General features: G+C 43.1%; 3 protein-coding genes across 6 annotated transcripts in view; 2 read left to right on the top strand and 1 right to left on the bottom strand.

Annotated features, from left to right (window-relative positions):
* The window catches only part of LOC134220983 (uncharacterized), a 284,593-nt gene that overhangs the window by 91,090 nt on the left and 175,537 nt on the right, over positions 1-17,966 (bottom strand). The window lies entirely within an intron of this gene.
* On the top strand, positions 5,266-6,697 carry LOC134222011 (uncharacterized). The gene is made up of 2 exons (XM_062701167.1): positions 5,266-5,371; positions 5,433-6,697. Exon 2 carries the CDS (start codon positions 5,552-5,554, stop codon positions 6,695-6,697), a length of 1,146 nt encoding a protein of 381 aa, XP_062557151.1. The 5' UTR covers positions 5,266-5,371; positions 5,433-5,551.
* On the top strand, positions 8,804-11,727 carry LOC134222009 (uncharacterized). The gene is made up of 3 exons (XM_062701166.1): positions 8,804-9,337; positions 9,396-9,662; positions 9,862-11,727. The coding sequence occupies exons 1-3, from the start codon at positions 8,804-8,806 to the stop codon at positions 11,725-11,727; spliced, it is 2,667 nt and encodes an 888-aa protein (XP_062557150.1).

Raw genomic sequence — 17,966 nt, 5'->3', positions numbered from 1 at the left:
TTCAGAATTTTTGGAGCCCCGGAACAATTTTTAATTTTGATTTTTAATGTATATGGAACTAAAAATTTGTTCTTATGCTGCATGGGCCAACTGTCATTCTATGAATGCTTGTGTCATTCTATCGATTAAAATGGCTTATTGTTTGCTATTCAAAAATGTAAATAAAAAGTTTACAAACAAAATAAAAATATGTTGGAGATCAGAAAAGCATGCTCTTTATGTTAAACTATGAAAAACCTCATATTTTTCTCTGCTCAACAACCCAATTCCAGCGGACAATCAGTGGAAGCACTTCGTCCCTGACAACCTTTCTGTTCCCCCCGGATTTACAAAATTCTGGCTTCGATCTACCATTTTCGGCTGCCGAGCTGTAGTTCGCTCTCTCCAGCAGCAATGGGAAATCCTCCGGTCCCAACGAGATAGGGTACCCTATGCTCAAACGGCTACCGCCTTCTGCCAAAATTCGGATCATAGAGTTCGTCAACCAAATGTGGGTTGACAAAACATTTCCGGAAGAGTGGCGAAAAAGTTTGGTCATCCCCATTCCTAAGAACAGCATCTTCTCGCGGGATGTCACTAAGCACAGGCCCATTTCGCTGACCTTTTATATGTGTCCGAAGCCGTCGAGAGGTTGGTGAACCGGCGGCTGCGAGACAATCTAGAAGCAAAAGGTAGACTCGGGTTCTGGCCTTCCGCCTTGGGTACGGTACGTATTTTGCAAACCTGGGTGACGTTTTGCAGGACGCTTACAACGAGGGCAAACACGCCGAGCTGGTATTACTGGATATCTCCAAGGCCTTCAACAGGGCTTGGACCCCCTTTGAATTCTAACAGCCAGCGAGTGGGGATTTCCCGGCAACATCCTTGCGTTTGTTCGGAATATCCTTATAGGGCACTCCTTCAAAGTCCTAATCAGGAACCAGGGTTCGAGGACTTTTCTGGAGGAAACTGCGGTACGCCAGGGTTTAGTTCTGGTGGTGACGCTGTTCCTTGTCGCCATAAATGGCGTGTTCATTCACTTCCACGGAGCATATACAATAAATCTTTGTCTATGCCGACGATATATTGCTGGTCATTGTTGGCGACACTCCAGTCGGCGATCCATCGCTGGATCAGCTCTGTCGGCTTCACTATGACCACTAGTAAGTGCGTCAGAGGATGCATCTGTCGTTGGAGGCACCAGTTAGCCGAGCCAAGCATTGGGGAGAACATCCCATCCCATTGACCGGAGCCTCTTATTTCTACCGCACTTCCGCGAAGTCAAAGTTAATTGTAAGACCAGAGTTGATCTGGTTTGGATGCTTTCCAAACCGCACCGAACCAATAACAGGATGCTCCGGTTAAGGTTAGGGCCAGCTATCATTGATAGCCGCCAACTCTACGGCTTGGAACTTACCTGTATCGCCCACCGTTACCTTATCGAAACTCTGTCGCCGACCTGCAACTCATACGTTCCAACTGCTTCCGTGTTGCTACCACCGACGAATTGTTACCCTCTACAACAGGTAAGTCTGCCTGTGCCGAGGCAGGCATCTTGCCGTTTAGCCATCGTGTGCAAGCGGCCATTTGCCGCAAAGCCGCCTCATTTGCTACCGTAACTTCTGGATAATTCAGGATCCCCCTTCTTATCCCATCCGCCCCAGCAGCACACCTTGTTTCACTACTGAACAATTCACTGTGCTGCAATTTTCCAGAAAAAGCAATCGTTGCTAATGTGCCATCAAATATAACTCTCTTGCAAGAGGTGGATCCTATGGAAACATCCTTCGAATGCAATGAAATTGCAATAATGTTGCAAAATACTACCGCAGAAAATAAAACGAAAATACAAAACTGGATTCAATTTATGGATCTTGTAATTGATAGTCCTTCACTCTCCCACAGTACCATTTAACAATTCGAAGGGACTGCATGTTCACTATGCATAAAAACCATTCGATTCTAAAGTTTCGTATTCGGGTTTCCTGTTACTTGCACCGTCACCGGAATCAATTGTAAGTTGTAAAAACTTTGAGTGATGCTAAAGCAAACATGAAGATTCTCTCAACTCTCCTGTAACTCAGTGCATACAATTTCATTTGGCAAGACACATTAATGTTACATGGTACATAATATGCAACTTAACGTTTTTGTTCCATGTTTGCAACATGTATTGCACTTTACTTTGGTTGTTTGGTTCCAATTTTTTGTAACAAACCAAAATTTCCAAAAATTTGTATTCGCCCAATCGATTCTTTGGCTTACTTAAGGTCAACTTACCCAAAGAACTCATATTTTTTAAAGCCTCTAACTATTTTTAAAATCAAAAACAAAAACCGAAGAAGTGCTGCACGTGTGAACCGGCCTGAAAAATTCACCCGATGTTCGTTCAAAATCGGGCCAATCGAAAAAAAACAGCACTTTTTGAATTTTGTTTTCGATTTTAAAAATAGTTAGAGGCCTTAAAAAATATGAGTTCTTTGGGAAAGTTGACCTTAAATAAGCCAAAGAATCGACTGAGACAATTAAACGAGATACAATTTTTGACGGGAAAGGTCAATTGTCAAACACGTGTGGCATTATGATGGTAATAAAACATTTATTCGAATTCGAATATTTTTGACATCTTCATGCAATTGGCTTTTTAGAAGATGTTGCGCATGCTACTTGGGCAGATTCTCCCCCAGTGGAGCGAGTCCACTGGCATGGAGAGAGGAGCTAGCACTCCCAAAAAGCCAACATTAACAGCTCCATAGCCCATAATTTCCGAAGGGGTGACAACTCATTGGCTCTCAGAAGGTCGGTGGCCGAGCTATTAAACAGATAATTCAACAATTACGAACACAGGAACACGGATGGGTCCGTTTCAGGCCGTGAAGTTGGCATCGGGGTCACCGAGACCAACATGACTATTTCGAACAGTCTCCCAGACATCTGTACCATCTCTCGGCTGAAGTAGCTGCGGCTTTCTTCGCCGCCACCTACCCGTCCAGGAAGCCTGTACTCGTTCTATTCGACTCTGCTAGTGTCATATCCGCACTTCAGAATGAAACGCCTCAACACCCCTGGATCCACGGCATCCTAGCAAACATGCTCCCGAATACGACCTTTGCTTGGATCTCGTGGCGCTGCGGAGTGCCTGGCAAAATAATTACCTCGCTGGAGTCGGATATCAAGGCCGGCGATTTGTGTCAACCGTCCCTGTGGGAGACGTAAAACCCTGGATTAGAAAGAGAGTGCGGTGCGAGATAACTGGGAAATGTCCTGGACAGCTTCCACTACTGAACAGCTGCGGCAAATGAAGGAAGCCACGTCGGCTTGGACGGAGCTAAGCAACCTAAAGGACCAGCAAATCCTCTCTCGACTCCGAACCGGACACACGTGACTTTTGCGGGGTTCACAACACTGTGGAACATCTCGGATGCCCCAAATTCCAGGTGCCACGGAATACTTATGGGATACCTGCCAGTATCAGGGACGCATTTTCGGATGATCCAGCCAGCATCACTGCATTCATATGTTTCCTAAAAGATGGGGGCTATTCCAAATGGCTTCATGGGCATTCCAAGGGTAATCTTGGACCCCCAATTCTAGACGATCGGGCTTTCCCAAATTTGAAAGTCCACACCTCCCCCAGTGACCGGGCAACCCGGGAACCTCAACCCGGGTTCCAAGACACCTTCGCAACCTCAACTATTGATTTCAACAAGGTCAGCTGGGAGGGCCTCACACATCCCCAATTCCAACATCTTCGCCGAACCCGCTCCTTCTATCTGCTGGTCTTTTCTTGCAGCAATGCAAGTTTGAAAATGCTGCCATCGAAAATTTCAATGATGTTCTCCAGCTGAATAACAGCGTTCTGATTTTACATTGTGTTCGTCGGATACTAGGCGTTCTTATTTGTCTAGTTGACTGTCGGGTAATACTGCGGTCAATTTAACACAAGCTTTCGGAAGTATCTCCATTAGAGTGGGGCGTCATGGTCATTTTTTCAAATCAATGGTTTTTCGCAGCCATTCTGGGTCCTGAACAACTGTGCAGAATTTGGGACCGATCGGTTGCTTCCTCGCTTTCCGCATCGCGTTTGAAGTTTGTATGGAAATTAGTATGGGAGAACGTATATTTTTGCATTTCTACTACTAGAGGTTTCAGTTCATCGTAAACCAAGTGGCACATTGCGTTAAAGTATAACCCAATGGATGCCGAAAAACATTGCTGAAGAAAGTACGTTGCTGGAACGTCCACGAAAAAAGTTATAACGCTTCGAACATAAAGTGTTCAAACCATATGCAAAAAATCGTTTATTCTGCCAGCACTGCCGTACTACGTAGACCAATAATTTAACTGAGTGTTATTTCAAAATTATTGATCTTATAGGGCTTTGGAGCTAATGGAAGTTATTTGGAATGATTTTACAAAGTAAAAATCCCAACAAGAAGGAAGATGGGGTTTGCCCTCCGATAACCATAGGTTGTCCGGTAGTGCTGGCAGAAACATTGATTTCTTGCATATGGTTTGAACAATCAATTTTCGAAACGTAATAACATTTTTCGTAGACCTTCCAGCTACGTACCTTCTTCGTATTGAGTCACGTGATTGATGGTAAATTGAAGCGGCAAAGAGCAAAAATGCAAAAAAGTACGTTTTCCCATACTAATCTCCATGAAAATTTAAAACGCGATGCGGCATGCGAGGTTGCAACCAATCGAGCCCACATTTTGCACAGTTGATTGGGGTCCCAATACGATTCCGAAAAACCTTGATCTCACTTGATCGGACGAAGTTTGCGTTTTCCATACAACTGCGCCCCACTCTAATCTCCATACTAAGACTACCTTTCGACCAAAGGGAATTAGGGGCTAGATTGGCGGCTTTTGTGGTATGGTCTTCGCATTGCGCCTATTTTAGAATTTCCGGAAAGCAGCGCATTGAACGACAACAGGTTTGGCTTCAAGACCACCAATGGTTATCTTGATCCCAACTGTACGACTTTTACCGGGCTGCTGGAACAACATTAAAATCGTTCACATATGTTTAGTCTATGTTACTTTCATCGACTAGTTTTTAACTTCAAAACATTTTTTTTGTGTTTTTAAGTGTTAGTTATAAGTTTTATCAATTATAGTCTTAATTTTCATTCTTTAAACTTTGCCTGTTGGGGGCGAAACTACGCCACTGTCCCACGATAGCGCACATCCCTGCACTTCTCAACAAGACGTCATAGTCGGCTAGCTGTCAGTGCTTGTCATCTCAATTTCCGTTCGTCTTTCTCAAACCATTCTTCATCAACACGAAAAAGGCAGAGCTAGACAAGATTATAACATTATATTATCTTCTAATATTATACTGTCATCCTGAGAATTAAAAGTGAATTTAGAACTAGGAGACCAATGTAAGTAACCTACTTAAACTAGCAGTTGTAAATCTAAACTAAATCTAAAATAAACTTGTAGTTTTGAGCTCGCATTAATCTAAAACGGCGTGCTTCAAAAAGTATCCGAAAACGTTCCAACCCATTCCCGGAACACAACTCAAAAATTGTTGCGAAACACTTCGGAACGGGTTCTTCAGGATGCCAGAAACCAGTCGTTTCGACTGCCAACAGTGTGATTTGGCAAACAACATCGATGACATGGTGCAATGCGAGGGTTGCAACAAGTGGTCACATTACGGATGTGTAGGATTTGATGACGGTAAGAAGGAGGACCACTGGAAGTGCCGGGAGTGTGTCACTAAACCCACTTCCAATAACGACAAAGAGGTCCCGAGTAAGCAAGGTGAAAGTGCTCAAGAAGAAACAAGCGGCTCTACCGGAGGTCCAGATGCGGTTGGGGAACATGTACGACTTAACCTCAAACTTCTGGATGAAAGGAAGGCTTTTCTTCTGAGGGAAATTGAATTGCAACACACAACCCAATTAGAACAACGAAAGCTGCAGCTAGAGAAGGAGATGTGGAATGCGAGATATGAAATTCTGAATGCGAGATGCGAAGGGAACAGCAGTGTATTTGGAACCGGTGGTCTTAGTGACGGGGCCAATCAATCGAATCTGATTGCTGTCAGCCAGATCCAGCAAATTCCAGCGCCGGCTAGTACAGTAATGGTTCCAACGGTTAACCACCGAACAATACCGCAGTTCCCCATCGCCGAAACAGCACCAATAGTCTTCCAACCAGCTCCGTCACTACCAACCGCTGTGTCGTTCTTCGGAGGCGAATCAAGAACATTTCCGCAACCAATTCCACCCGTCACAACATTGCAATCGAACGTGCAGCAAGGCCAACCAAGTACGAACACAATGGGACAAGCCACCAGTTTCATGCACGAGTTCCAACCTGGAGAAGGAGCAAATCGTCCTGGATCTTCGACGCCGATAACTACAACTAATTGGGTCAACACAGGAATCACCAGCTCCACCCAGTGCCTACCGCCGACCATCAGTTCGGTGGGGCGATTCGGAAGCCTGCCGCTGCAGTCGAGTAATGTTAGCCATCCGTACCAGGTAACAAATAGCATAAGTAAAATTGTACCAGTAGGCCAGGTAGTTTATTCGCAATATGATAACCGCGGCGTAGGGCCAGTTCATCCTCAAGCAAATACAATACACGCACAATCCTCCTACACCCCGATCTCCCTTCCATCGACTTTTCAACAACCCGATCAATATATTCCGCGTTCAATACATGGTGCTCATGGTGCACCTGCCTTTGCAATTTGATTTCACTGCACCCACATCTCGTCAACTGGCAGCAAGACATGTTATGTCAAAAGATTTACCGTCGTTTAGTGGCAATCCAGAAGAGTGGCCGGTGTTTTTAGTGCCTTTAACACCTCCACGGAGGCGTGTGGATATAGTGACGTGGAAAATCTTGGTCGTTTGCAGCGGTGCCTCAGAGGGGTGCATTGAAGCAGTTCGTAGCCGACTATTGTTACCTGCATCGGTGCCGCAAGTGATGCAAACGCTACAACTGCTGTACGGGCGTCCGGAGCAAATAATTTACGCCATGCTTCAGAGAGTTCGTGAAGTCCCTGCACCGAAGGCGGAAAACTTGTGCACAGTGGTGGCATTTGGTATGGCAGTCCAGAACTTCTGTGAGCATCTGGAGGCGGCGGGGCAAGTGCTACATCTATCGAACCCAGTACTACTACAAGAGCTTGTGGATAAGCTGCCGGCGAATCTGAAACTGGACTGGGTGACATTCAAGCGTCAGTTTTTGGTGGCAGATCTCCGAGTGTTCAGCCGGTACATGGCGAGTCTTGTTTCTGCTGCAGCCGAAGTCACTCTTACGTTGGATCCTAGGGGAGCCAAGCCCAAGAAGGAAGAGAAACAGAAAGGGTTTGTGAATGCCCATGTATCTTCGTTCGGTGCACCGGTCACTGAGAAGCCAAAGGTGGAGTATTCGAATGTTTCTTCGACGATCACTTGCTTGGTTTGCGGGGATCCGGATCACCGAGTAAAGGATTGCGGTGTTTTCAAGAAAATGGATCGAGATGATCGATGGAAAGCTGTCCATAGTCATTATTTGTGTCGAATCTGTCTCGGAAAGCATGGGCGAAAGCCTTGTCGATCATCATCGCGCTGTGACGTGCAAGGATGCCAAATGCGTCATCACTCACTATTACATGGTGGGTTAGGAAGGGCAACGACTGCAAGCAAACCAACGATCCAGAAGGAAGAAGCAAATCAGCGTAAGCCAGTGTCTGAAGGTGTAAATGCTCATCATATGCAAAGCTCGACGTTGTTCCGAATGTTGCCGGTGCGACTCTTCAGCGAAGGACGTAGTATTGACACGCTAGCTTTTATTGATGAAGGCTCGTCTGTCACGCTCATCGAGAATAGCATAGCCGACGAATTGGAGGTGAAAGGTACTGAAATGCGTCTCTGCCTAACCTGGACGGGTAACGTCAGCCGAGAAGAAGAAGGCTCTCGCCAAGTGGAGTTGAAGATTTCTGGAATCGGAGAAGGCAAACGGTACTCACTGGAGGATGTCAGAACTGTTGATTCGCTTGCGTTACCAGCTCAAACGCTTTGCTACAAAAAACTAGCCAATCGTTTTGAACATTTGCGAAAGTTGCCGGTCGTGGATTTCGAAATGAAAACTCCAGGGATTCTAATAGGAGCGAAAAATACCCACCTCACAGCCACGCAACAAATACGTGAAGGTCGTGTGGGTGAACCAATAGCGGCGAAGACCCGTCTGGGATGGGCAATCTATGGATCAATGCCAAACGGTACGAATGTTGCAAGCTGTAACATTCATGTCTGTGGTTGCGAATCTGATGACAATCTACACGAGCTAGTGAAGCAGTATTTCACGGCTGAGAACGTAGGCGTTTCATTGGATGGGTGTCCCGAATCGGATGATGATCAGCGAGCTAGGGCTATACTCGAGAGGACGACTAGAAGAGTCGAAGGCGGATTCGAGACCGGGCTTCTATGGCGCTATGACTACGTAGAATTTCCCGATAGCTACGCCATGGCGGTCCGAAGACTACGGTGTTTGGAGAAGCGTTTCAAAGCGAATCCTGCGATGTTTGAAAATGTCCAGCGTCAAATTGTGCAGTACCAGCATAAGGGGTACATTCACGAAGCTACGAAGGAGGAATTGGCCGCAGTTGATCCACGAAAGATATGGTACCTTCCGGTCGGAATAGTACGAAACCCAAAAAGCCCAACAAGGTCAGGATCGTGTGGGACGCAGCAGCTATGGTGAACGGTATCTCCCTGAACAGTATGTTGCTTAAAGGACCGGATTTAGTTCAGCCACTCCCAGAGATACTCTATGGATTTCGGTAGCAGAAGATTGCCGTGGTAGGAGATATCATGGAAATGTTCCATCAGCTAACAATGCGACGCGAGGTCCGATACAGTCAGCTATTTCTTTGGCCCGGTGAATCTGAAGCTTCTTTAAAGACCTTCGTTATCGACGTAGCAACATTCGGTTCGACTAGTTCTCCGTGCTCGGCGCAATTTGTGAAGAACTTGAACGCGGCCGAGCATGCGGGGAAATATCCGAGTGCAGCAGAGGCGATCGAGCGTCGACATTACGTCGATGACTATCTACAAAGCTTTGACACCGAGGAAGAGGCGTGCCGGGTTGTTGAAGAAGTTAAGTTGGTGCATCGGCTTGGTGGATTTACTATCCGGAACTGGCTCTCCAATTCAAGTAATGTTCTCCGACGGGTCGGGGAAACCAACTCTTCTACCGTGAAGATCGTCGACAATGGCGGTCCCCAAATAGAACGTGTGCTGGGCATGCAATGGATGGCGAGAGAGGATGCTTTCGTTTTCTCCAGCGAAGTCGACGTGGGTGGTAAACCCAACCAAGCGGAGCATCTTGCGCTGCGTAATGAGCCAGTTTGACCCTCTGGGACTTCTCTCGCACTTCCTCATCCACGGACGTATTATCATCCAGGATATTTGGCGCACGAAAGCCGGATGGGATGATTCAATCGACGAGTCAATTCTGGAGCGGTGGCAGCTCTGGACGGCCAAGTTCAAAGAACTGGAAGTGGTGAGAATATCGCGTGCCTATTTTCCAGAGGCGACGACAGCGGATATCGAGGATCTACAGATACACATCTTTGTCGATGGTAGCGAAACCGCCTATGCATGCGAAGCCTACTTCAGGGCCACCATCAAAGGAAATGTCCGATGTGCCCTCATTGGGGGAAAGGCAAAGGTAGCGCCTCTTAAAACGTTATCAATCCCGAGACTCGAACTACAGGCGGCACTGATAGGATGTAGGCTTTCGAAAACGCTCTGTAACAGCCATAACTTGCCGATATCACAGCGAGTATTTTGGACCGACTCAAAAACGGTTCTCGCTTGGATTCACTCCGACCATCGTCGCTATCGACAATTCGTCGCTTGTCGAATAGGAGAGATTCTCTAAATCTAACCCCGAAGAGTGGAGGTATGTTCCATCCAAAACGAACGTTGCAGATGATGCAACAAAGTGGGCAAACGGACCTAATTTGAAAGCCGACAGCCGTTGGTTCCAAGGACCGGAGTTCCTGTGGATGCCAGAAGAATCCTGGCCAAGACAAGCTGAATTCGAACCAACGGATGCAGAAGCTAGGCCTTGTCACGTCCACCTGGTGGAGCAAAACGATATAGTCATCGATTGGAATCGCTTTTCAAAGTTTGAAAGACTTCGTCGAACGGTTGCTTACGTCCATCGCTTCATTGACAACTGTCGGCGTAAGGCGGCGAAACAGTTGCTGCAATCATCGTATATAACATACGATGAACTCAACATGGCAGAAAATTCTTTGTGGCAATTGGTGCAGCAAGCAGAGTTTCCAGACGAAATACTCCAGCTCCGGAAAGCGAATGAAGGACGGATGAGGAAACAAATTCGAACGAGTCGGCTCTACAAATTATCACCATTCCTCGACGAGCGTGGTGTAGTTCGAATGGATACAAGGTTATCCGGAGCAATCTTTGTTCCCTACGATACAAAATTCCCCATAATTCTGCCGAAAGGACATCGCCTCACTAATCTGATCGTCGAATGGTACCATCGAATCTATCTGCACGGTAACCACGAAACTGTTATCAACGAGGTCCGCCAACGATTCCACGTTCCTTGTCTCCGATCATTGGTGCGGAATCTATCCAGAACGTGTATGCAGTGTAGAGTCTCTAAAGCAAAACCATCACGTCCCCGCGAAGCGCCGCTTCCTGAAGCGAGGCTTAGCCCATATACTCGACCATTCAGTTTCGTTGGGCTGGACTACTTCGGTCCCATCCAAGTCAAAGTCGGACGATCTCTGGCGAAGCGATGGGTGGCTTTGTTTACATGCCTCACCATTCGTGCCGTTCATTTAGAGGTCGTGCATTCTCTGTCCACTGAAGCGTGTAAGATGGCCATCCGGCGATTCATCGTGCGACGAGGAGCACCTTTGGAGATTAGAAGCGACAACGGCACCAACTTCATCGGTGCCAGCCGCGAGTTGCAGCATACAATCCAGGGGATAAACCATCAGTTGTCTGCAATATTCACCAACGCGGCTTCCAAGTGGATATTCAATCCACCATCAGCTCCCCAGATGGGAGGGTCGTGGGAGAGGCTCGTTAGATCCATTAAAATCGCCTTTTCATCTATAACAACTACCAGAAACCCGGATGACGAAACCTTTATCACGTTGCTAGTCGAAGCGGAAGGGATAGTCAACTCAAGACCATTAACGTATGTACCGCTGGAATCAGAAACGCAGGAGGCGCTTACGCCCAACCACTTTTTGTTATTGAGCTCACAGGGTGTTACTCAACCCCCTATTTCCATCCCGGATCGTCCAGAGTGTCTCCGGACTAATTGGCGATTGACAACGAATCTGATCGACCAGTTCTGGAGTAGATGGGTGCGGGAGTATCTCCCTACCATTGCCAACAGAACGAAGTGGTACGGTGAATCGAAGGAACCGAACGTTGGAGATTTGGCTGTTATCGTTGACGCATCCGTCAGGAATGGATGGCTTCGTGGTAGGATTGTTTCGGTCGTGAAAGGGCGAGATGGGCGAAGCCGACAAGTGTTGGTGCATACTTCAGCAGGAGTTTTGCGACGACCGATGACTAAGGTTGCCATCTTGGACATTATGAAGCCGAACGATTATGGAGTTGGAGGTAACGCAGCTCCTTCGAAATCGCTGGAGATGCATTACGGGTCGGGGGATGTTGGGGCGAAACTACGCCACTGTCCCACGATAGCGCACATCCCTGCACTTCTCAACAAGACGTCATAGTCGGCTAGCTGTCAGTGCTTGTCATCTCAATTTCCGTTCGTCTTTCTCAAACCATTCTTCATCAACACGAAAAAGGCAGAGCTAGACAAGATTATAACATTATATTATCTTCTAATATTATACTGTCATCCTGAGAATTAAAAGTGAATTTAGAACTAGGAGACCAATGTAAGTAACCTACTTAAACTAGCAGTTGTAAATCTAAACTAAATCTAAAATAAACTTGTAGTTTTGAGCTCGCATTAACCTAAAACGGCGTTCTTCAAAAAGTATCCGAAAACGTTCCAACCCATTCCCGGAACATTGCCTATGAACGGTCCCAAGGTTGGACCTGAGGGTGGTCATTTTGAACCCCCTTCCCATTCCAAGTGCCCCTGGCCTAGGTACATGCGACGAGTGAAGAGCTTTGAAATATCAAAATTAACTTTAATAAAGAAAAAAAGTACTTAAAAAGTACTAAGTACTATTCAAAGAATTAGCATTTGTCGACAACTTATTATTGTGATGAAAGAAAAATTCAAATTGAATCATACCTGAGTACAGATTTAGTTGTATCACTTACCTGAAAGTAGAAAAAAGAAAAAGTTAGTAATGTACACTTCAAGTAATGTGACCAGATACATTTTGTATCAGCGCGCGACAAAAAATTGAGACCTTTGTTTATATTTAGAAACGTGGCAAAGCTTTAAATTTTTACTAAACTTATTCGTCTTGTTAGATGGTTTACTTTGCTAACATTCGAAGGGAACTTTTTCGTTTTCTGCAATGAGGCGGCTCAAATCTACTTGAAGTCTTTCTAACTTCCACATTTTTTTGCAAGAAACAATTACGCTGAGTTACATCAAGTAGCTTTTCCCGAATGGAAATGAAGACAAATTCGTTTTTTTTATTTTTCTTCGCAAACTGATAGCTGATTCATTATAATTTTTGTATAAGCTTGAGACAAAAAACCCGAGATACTCATCGAGCTTAGTGAAACAACGACGACAAAAATGGCACGATGAGTTGAAATGGTTGAACGAACGTCAGTAATTAATTCAAAAGCAAATAAAATTTAGCAGATTTCTATGATCACAGCTATTGTCCATCTGAAAATTCAAAACATTTTTGATTTGAAATGAAACTGTGTCAGATATAAAATATGGTTAGTATATTGTTTTATGGCTCAGAAACCCCGGTTTAGGGCCATTTGGCCGAACGCCATTTAGCCGAATAGTTGAAAAACGTTTTCTTATTTAGTGTGTGAAGTGAGTAGTGAGTAATAAGAAGTAAGAAGGGTTTTGTAGTGGGAAGCAAGAAATGGAAAATAAGAAATGAGTAGTGAGATGTGATAGGTAAGAAGTGATAGCGAGTAGCCAGGAATACGAAGAAAGATCATCTCTGAATGAAGTATAATCAAAGAAGAAGGAATAAGTAAGAAGAAAGATGAAAGAATCAAGGAAGAAGAAGGAAAAAGAAAAAAGGGAGAAGGAAGAATCAACAGGGAAGAAAGAAGAAGGAAGATTGAGGAGGAAGATGGAGGAAGAAAAAAAAGGGAGAAAGAAGAAGAAAAAATGAAGAAGGAATAAGAATGAAGGAAGAAAACTATGGAGGAAGGAAGAAGGATGAAAGAAGCAAATTATGGAGGAAGGAAAACAGAAGAAAGAAGGAAGATGGAAAAAGGAAGAAGCAAAAAAGGAAGAAGGAAAAAGGAAGAAGGAAAAAGGAAGAAGAAAAAAACAAAGAATAAGGAAGAAATAGGAAGAAAAAAATGAAGAAGGAAGAAAGAAGAAATAAGAAGGAAGAATTAAGAAAAATCAAAGAAGAAAGAAGAAGCACGAGGGAAGGAGAAAGGAGAATGAGGAAGAAGAAGAAATAAGGAAGAAGGAAAAAGGAAGAAGAACGAAGGAAGAAGGATGGAGGATAAAGGATGAACGAAGGAGGAAGAGATAAGCAGAAATGGGTAATACGGAAGAAGAAAAATGGAAAGAGGTAGAAGGTAGGAACTATTAAAAAAGAAGGAAGAAGAAAGAATGAGGAAGGATTAAGGAAGGAGGAAGAAAAGAGAAGGGAGAAGAAAGAAAAAAAGGAACAAGGAAGAAAGGAGAAGGAAGAATGATAGGTCTCCGAATTGTGACCAACCATCAGAATTTGTTGTTTTAGTCTGCACAAGAACATTAAACTAGGCCCATTACAAATTATGCAACCTTTTCAAATTATATGGAAGTGCTCATTGCTACAGGCAAATCGATTCGATGACAATTATTATCAAACACGGCGGAAACATGACACCTTATCATCCACTCGATACAATATCCACATAATATCATGCACGACGGTGAATCGATCCGACACTAAAGGGGTAGATACATAAACACATCATTTCACACTTATCTATCGTACAGTCAAGTGCCTTTCCCGTGGCACCTAGTTCAGAATACGTAAGCCACACAGGCGGAGAAAGTTGGCGCTTCATTGTTCTTTCATTATTGTAATCACACTCGGCACTAGATGAGTTTCCCATTTCACACTATTTGGAGGGGATGGTCCAAAATGCATCTCTAAAGTATTAGTCTTTACCAATTTAAACTCCTACACGAAACCGCGAAACAACACTCAAATCATATACAATTACAAAAAAATTAAGCTCGTACCTATAGTTTTGTGATAAGTAATCCTGTTTTCTTGGTTGACCCATATTTTTTGTTCCAAAATTATTATTGTTTAAAACGCAGATAATTCCATTAGTGGCGATGATGTCTTTCTCGAAATAAACGATGCACATCGCCTCAGCGTAAGGGATTCCAACTATAATTGCCTACATCAAGTCTCCAGTAGTCTTGCGAGCAAAGGCGTAAGGTCCGGAGATGACGAGATCGATTCTCGGTCCGGTCTAGGATGTTTTCGGGTTGGAAAATTTCTCGACATCCTGGGCATAGTGTATCCATTGTACTTGCCATACCTACTCATGCAATGGCGAGCGTAGAAAAGCTTTTAATCAATATCTGAGGTAATGCTAATAGAATACTAAATTGAAAAGCAGGCCAAGTTACTGTTGGAATGTAGACCCATTGAAAAAGAAGGCATTTACAGACTCTTGCTTTATAGATAAAGATTGATCAAAGTTACCCCAAAATCAAAAACAAAAAAAAACTCGTCAAAATGATTTTTAAAACTTATTTAAGTCATAATTAAATTTCCACAACAACATTTCGTTTAATGCATTTATGAGAGATGAACGGTTGAAACCCTGTCTGATCTTTATTCTATCGAAATGAATGAAAAAAAAAATCCTATCGAAAAAATGGAAAGTTCCAGTGGCAATCATATTTTTTTTCATCTAGTCGTTAAGCACTGATGTATAAATTCTGAAATAATGCTTCAAATGATCTTATATCATAGGCTATTTTATCGCTCGCGAATATTTGAGACATACTCCCCTAACCTATGACGATGAGCCAACCTGACATCGATAGATAAGAGTGCTACTATTGGCGCCACAGTTGTATTTCCACGGTTTCTACACATTGCTACTAGAAGTCATATCATATGTGTGGCATTGATAGGAATGTAAATTAAGTTAATGTCAACGTGAGAATCCCGCGATAAGAATTGATTGTGAGCCTTTAAAGGTCACTAAAATATGGGGGCCAAAGCTATGCATTGAAGAGTCAAGTATATTCTGCGAGTTCGAAAGAGTTATGAATTCAGTTGCAATAATACCAGGTTATCCATACCTAATCCATTTTCAAATCCAACTTCACGGATTTAATTATTCGCAATTCTAGCTTGCTCATTTATCACTAAATGACACTTCTGTTCAAATTTCCAGGTAAACCATCAGCTGGACAGGACAACAGCACTTCGTTCTATCGATTAATTAAGGTCGCTATTTTTATCCACGATGGTTTTCCAACGGAACACTTCCCAAATTGTTTCCAAAGAAACCGTCACCCCAAGATATAGCGGATGTTCTTTAGCACTGAATTCGTTCATCAGTGCTTACTAAATAACGGCTCGGAATCACGTAATTGGGACTGCCTCGGGGATGGAAATGCCACCGAACAGCATAACATATCGAACACTATATGTATACTGACGAATGTTGGTTCAACAAATCGGTAAACGAAAGTCGTTTGCCGTGAAACCAAAGATAACTTACGTGTCTCATGATTGGCAATTTCCATCAAATTGATTACCTTCGTTTTTATCATTTACTAAATATAACAATTTAATCCTAATTATAAACGATGGCCAACGCAAAGAAAGTTATCTCGTATAACACATTTCAAAATACCACAAATTTATTCTGCCTAAGAATATGTTTTTATAAAAAAGAACACATAATAATTATGAATTATTAATACTTCATTTCATGCCATATATTCCGTTAACATTCCGGAATATGTGAGCATTATTGCACAACCGCAATCCTATACTTTGCTAAAATTATTACCTTTGGAATTATCAATGCCATATCATCATCATTCGCCACTAATCGAAGACTAGTTTAACCCATTCCCGGATATTTTGAGCATGTACTATTATATTTCCTCTAGGCGACAGCCTTTTCAAATTAGAGTAGTCATGTCCTTCATGAACTTGGTATACTGTGGATAGCAACTACGGTATCTATAGTAAAATAGTGGTGACGTTTGCAGTCATCACATAACGGATTACTTGACCTTCGTCTTATATAAAATGTTATTTTGCTACAATGATGGCTATACTCTAATAACTCTTTCTCCCTTCAATCATTTTTGTAGATAATCTCAATTATTTTTTGCATTTTGCGAATGTAGCAAGACAGAGTTCTATTCGTTGAGCTGGTCTAATGGTTATTCGCTGGTTTGGAATGGTTTTTGCACATTCGCAAAGGTAAATTATTTAGAAAGGTATTGCAGCTGTAGTTGCTTGGCAATCTTCCGAAATCGTATATGCCCAATTATTATACAGTTTCTCTAAGGTTCTTATGCAGAACTGTATTAAAATCTGCCATCCGCTGGTTGGGTGGCATACAATTTTCTACATAAATCTTCAACGAGTTTAGCACCGCTCTAACGTTAACCGGTTTGGCTGAAATTTTGTCCAGCCCATCAGGGCACCATGAATGATCAGAGCTGGTGCGAATTGCACTTCGATTCAAGTGAATATTGGTTAGGATTGGCCGTCTATTCTCAAAGTGCGATAACGGCGCACAATAATGGTCGGAACCCGTGATTTGATGAACTTAATTGTTTTGTGCCCAAACGGCTGATGTGATCTAAATAGTGCCTTCAAAGAAAAAAATCACAAAAATATTGTCCACATTTGAGTGGATTTCATTTTTCAATAGTACCTACTATTGAAAAAGTTGAAAATCTAACTTATTTCACGAACGTGATAAAAAAAAAGTTTTTTCGGCAAAGTTGTAGATCCAGCAAAAATATGACATTTTGCTATAGATTTTTTTCCTACGATGAATACTTTTGGAGATATGAGCGTTTTTTATGGAAACTCCCTTAAATTTAGAATTTTTGGTATAACTTTTTTTTCTAAACAAAACTCAGATTTGTGATGTTCTACAAAAATGTGAGTACTAAAAAACTACGTGTTTTGATAAATATAAAACTTTGCTACGACAACTATATCAAAAGTTATGAAACCTTTAAAGTCAATTTCACACTGATTTCAATTGCGTATAGAGGAGAAGGTGGCAAACCGAATCACAATGTCAAGTACTCTTCTGAAAGTTCAGACTTCATACTATAAAGTAGTGAAAGTTTCGTGAGTGCCAATTCATAAACGAAGAATTGGCGTAATTAAAAAGTATGGAGTTTTCTTTAGAAAAATACACTATTTTCAATAAGATGCGTATAGGGGAGAGGGTGGCACACCGGAACACAATATTAGGCACATTTTAGATAGTTTTCATTCTATAGGTTAAAGGTGTGAAGGTTTGGTGAGTGCCAATTTCCACATAAATAACTTGAATTGTAACAACAGTGTCTTGTCTTTGACAACTTGTGCTTATTCTGCGTCCCGTATGAGGTGAAGCGTTTCGAATGAAGTGACAATTGTCGATACCTCCAATCTGAAATACACGGTCGTTTTACATGAGATGTGTCTAAATCGACAATTCTCGGGTCATTCGAGACGCAGAACAAGCACATCTACTTCGTTAATTTCTTATGCGTATATGCGTATATGCGTATATCGAAGAAGTTATGACCTTTCTCGACCTATAGTGGTTAGATGTTTGACTGCAATGTCGATATGGC

The sequence above is a fragment of the Armigeres subalbatus genome, chromosome 3 (assembly GCF_024139115.2).
Source record: "Armigeres subalbatus isolate Guangzhou_Male chromosome 3, GZ_Asu_2, whole genome shotgun sequence".
Taxonomy (NCBI): Eukaryota; Metazoa; Arthropoda; class Insecta; order Diptera; family Culicidae; genus Armigeres; species Armigeres subalbatus.
This window is presented reverse-complemented; position numbering and strand designations above follow the sequence as displayed.

Coding starts and splice junctions, on each gene's coding strand:
- LOC134222011 (XM_062701167.1), top strand. CDS start 5,552: ATGCCAGAAACCAGTCGTTTCGACTGCCAACAGTGTGATTTGGCAAAC.
- LOC134222009 (XM_062701166.1), top strand. CDS start 8,804: ATGGAAATGTTCCATCAGCTAACAATGCGACGCGAGGTCCGATACAGT. Junction 9,338..9,395: donor TTGCGCTGCGTAATGAGCCA/GTTTGACCCTCT, acceptor ATTATCATCCAG/GATATTTGGCGCACGAAAGC. Junction 9,663..9,861: donor TCATTGGGGGAAAGGCAAAG/GTAGCGCCTCTT, acceptor CTTGTCGAATAG/GAGAGATTCTCTAAATCTAA.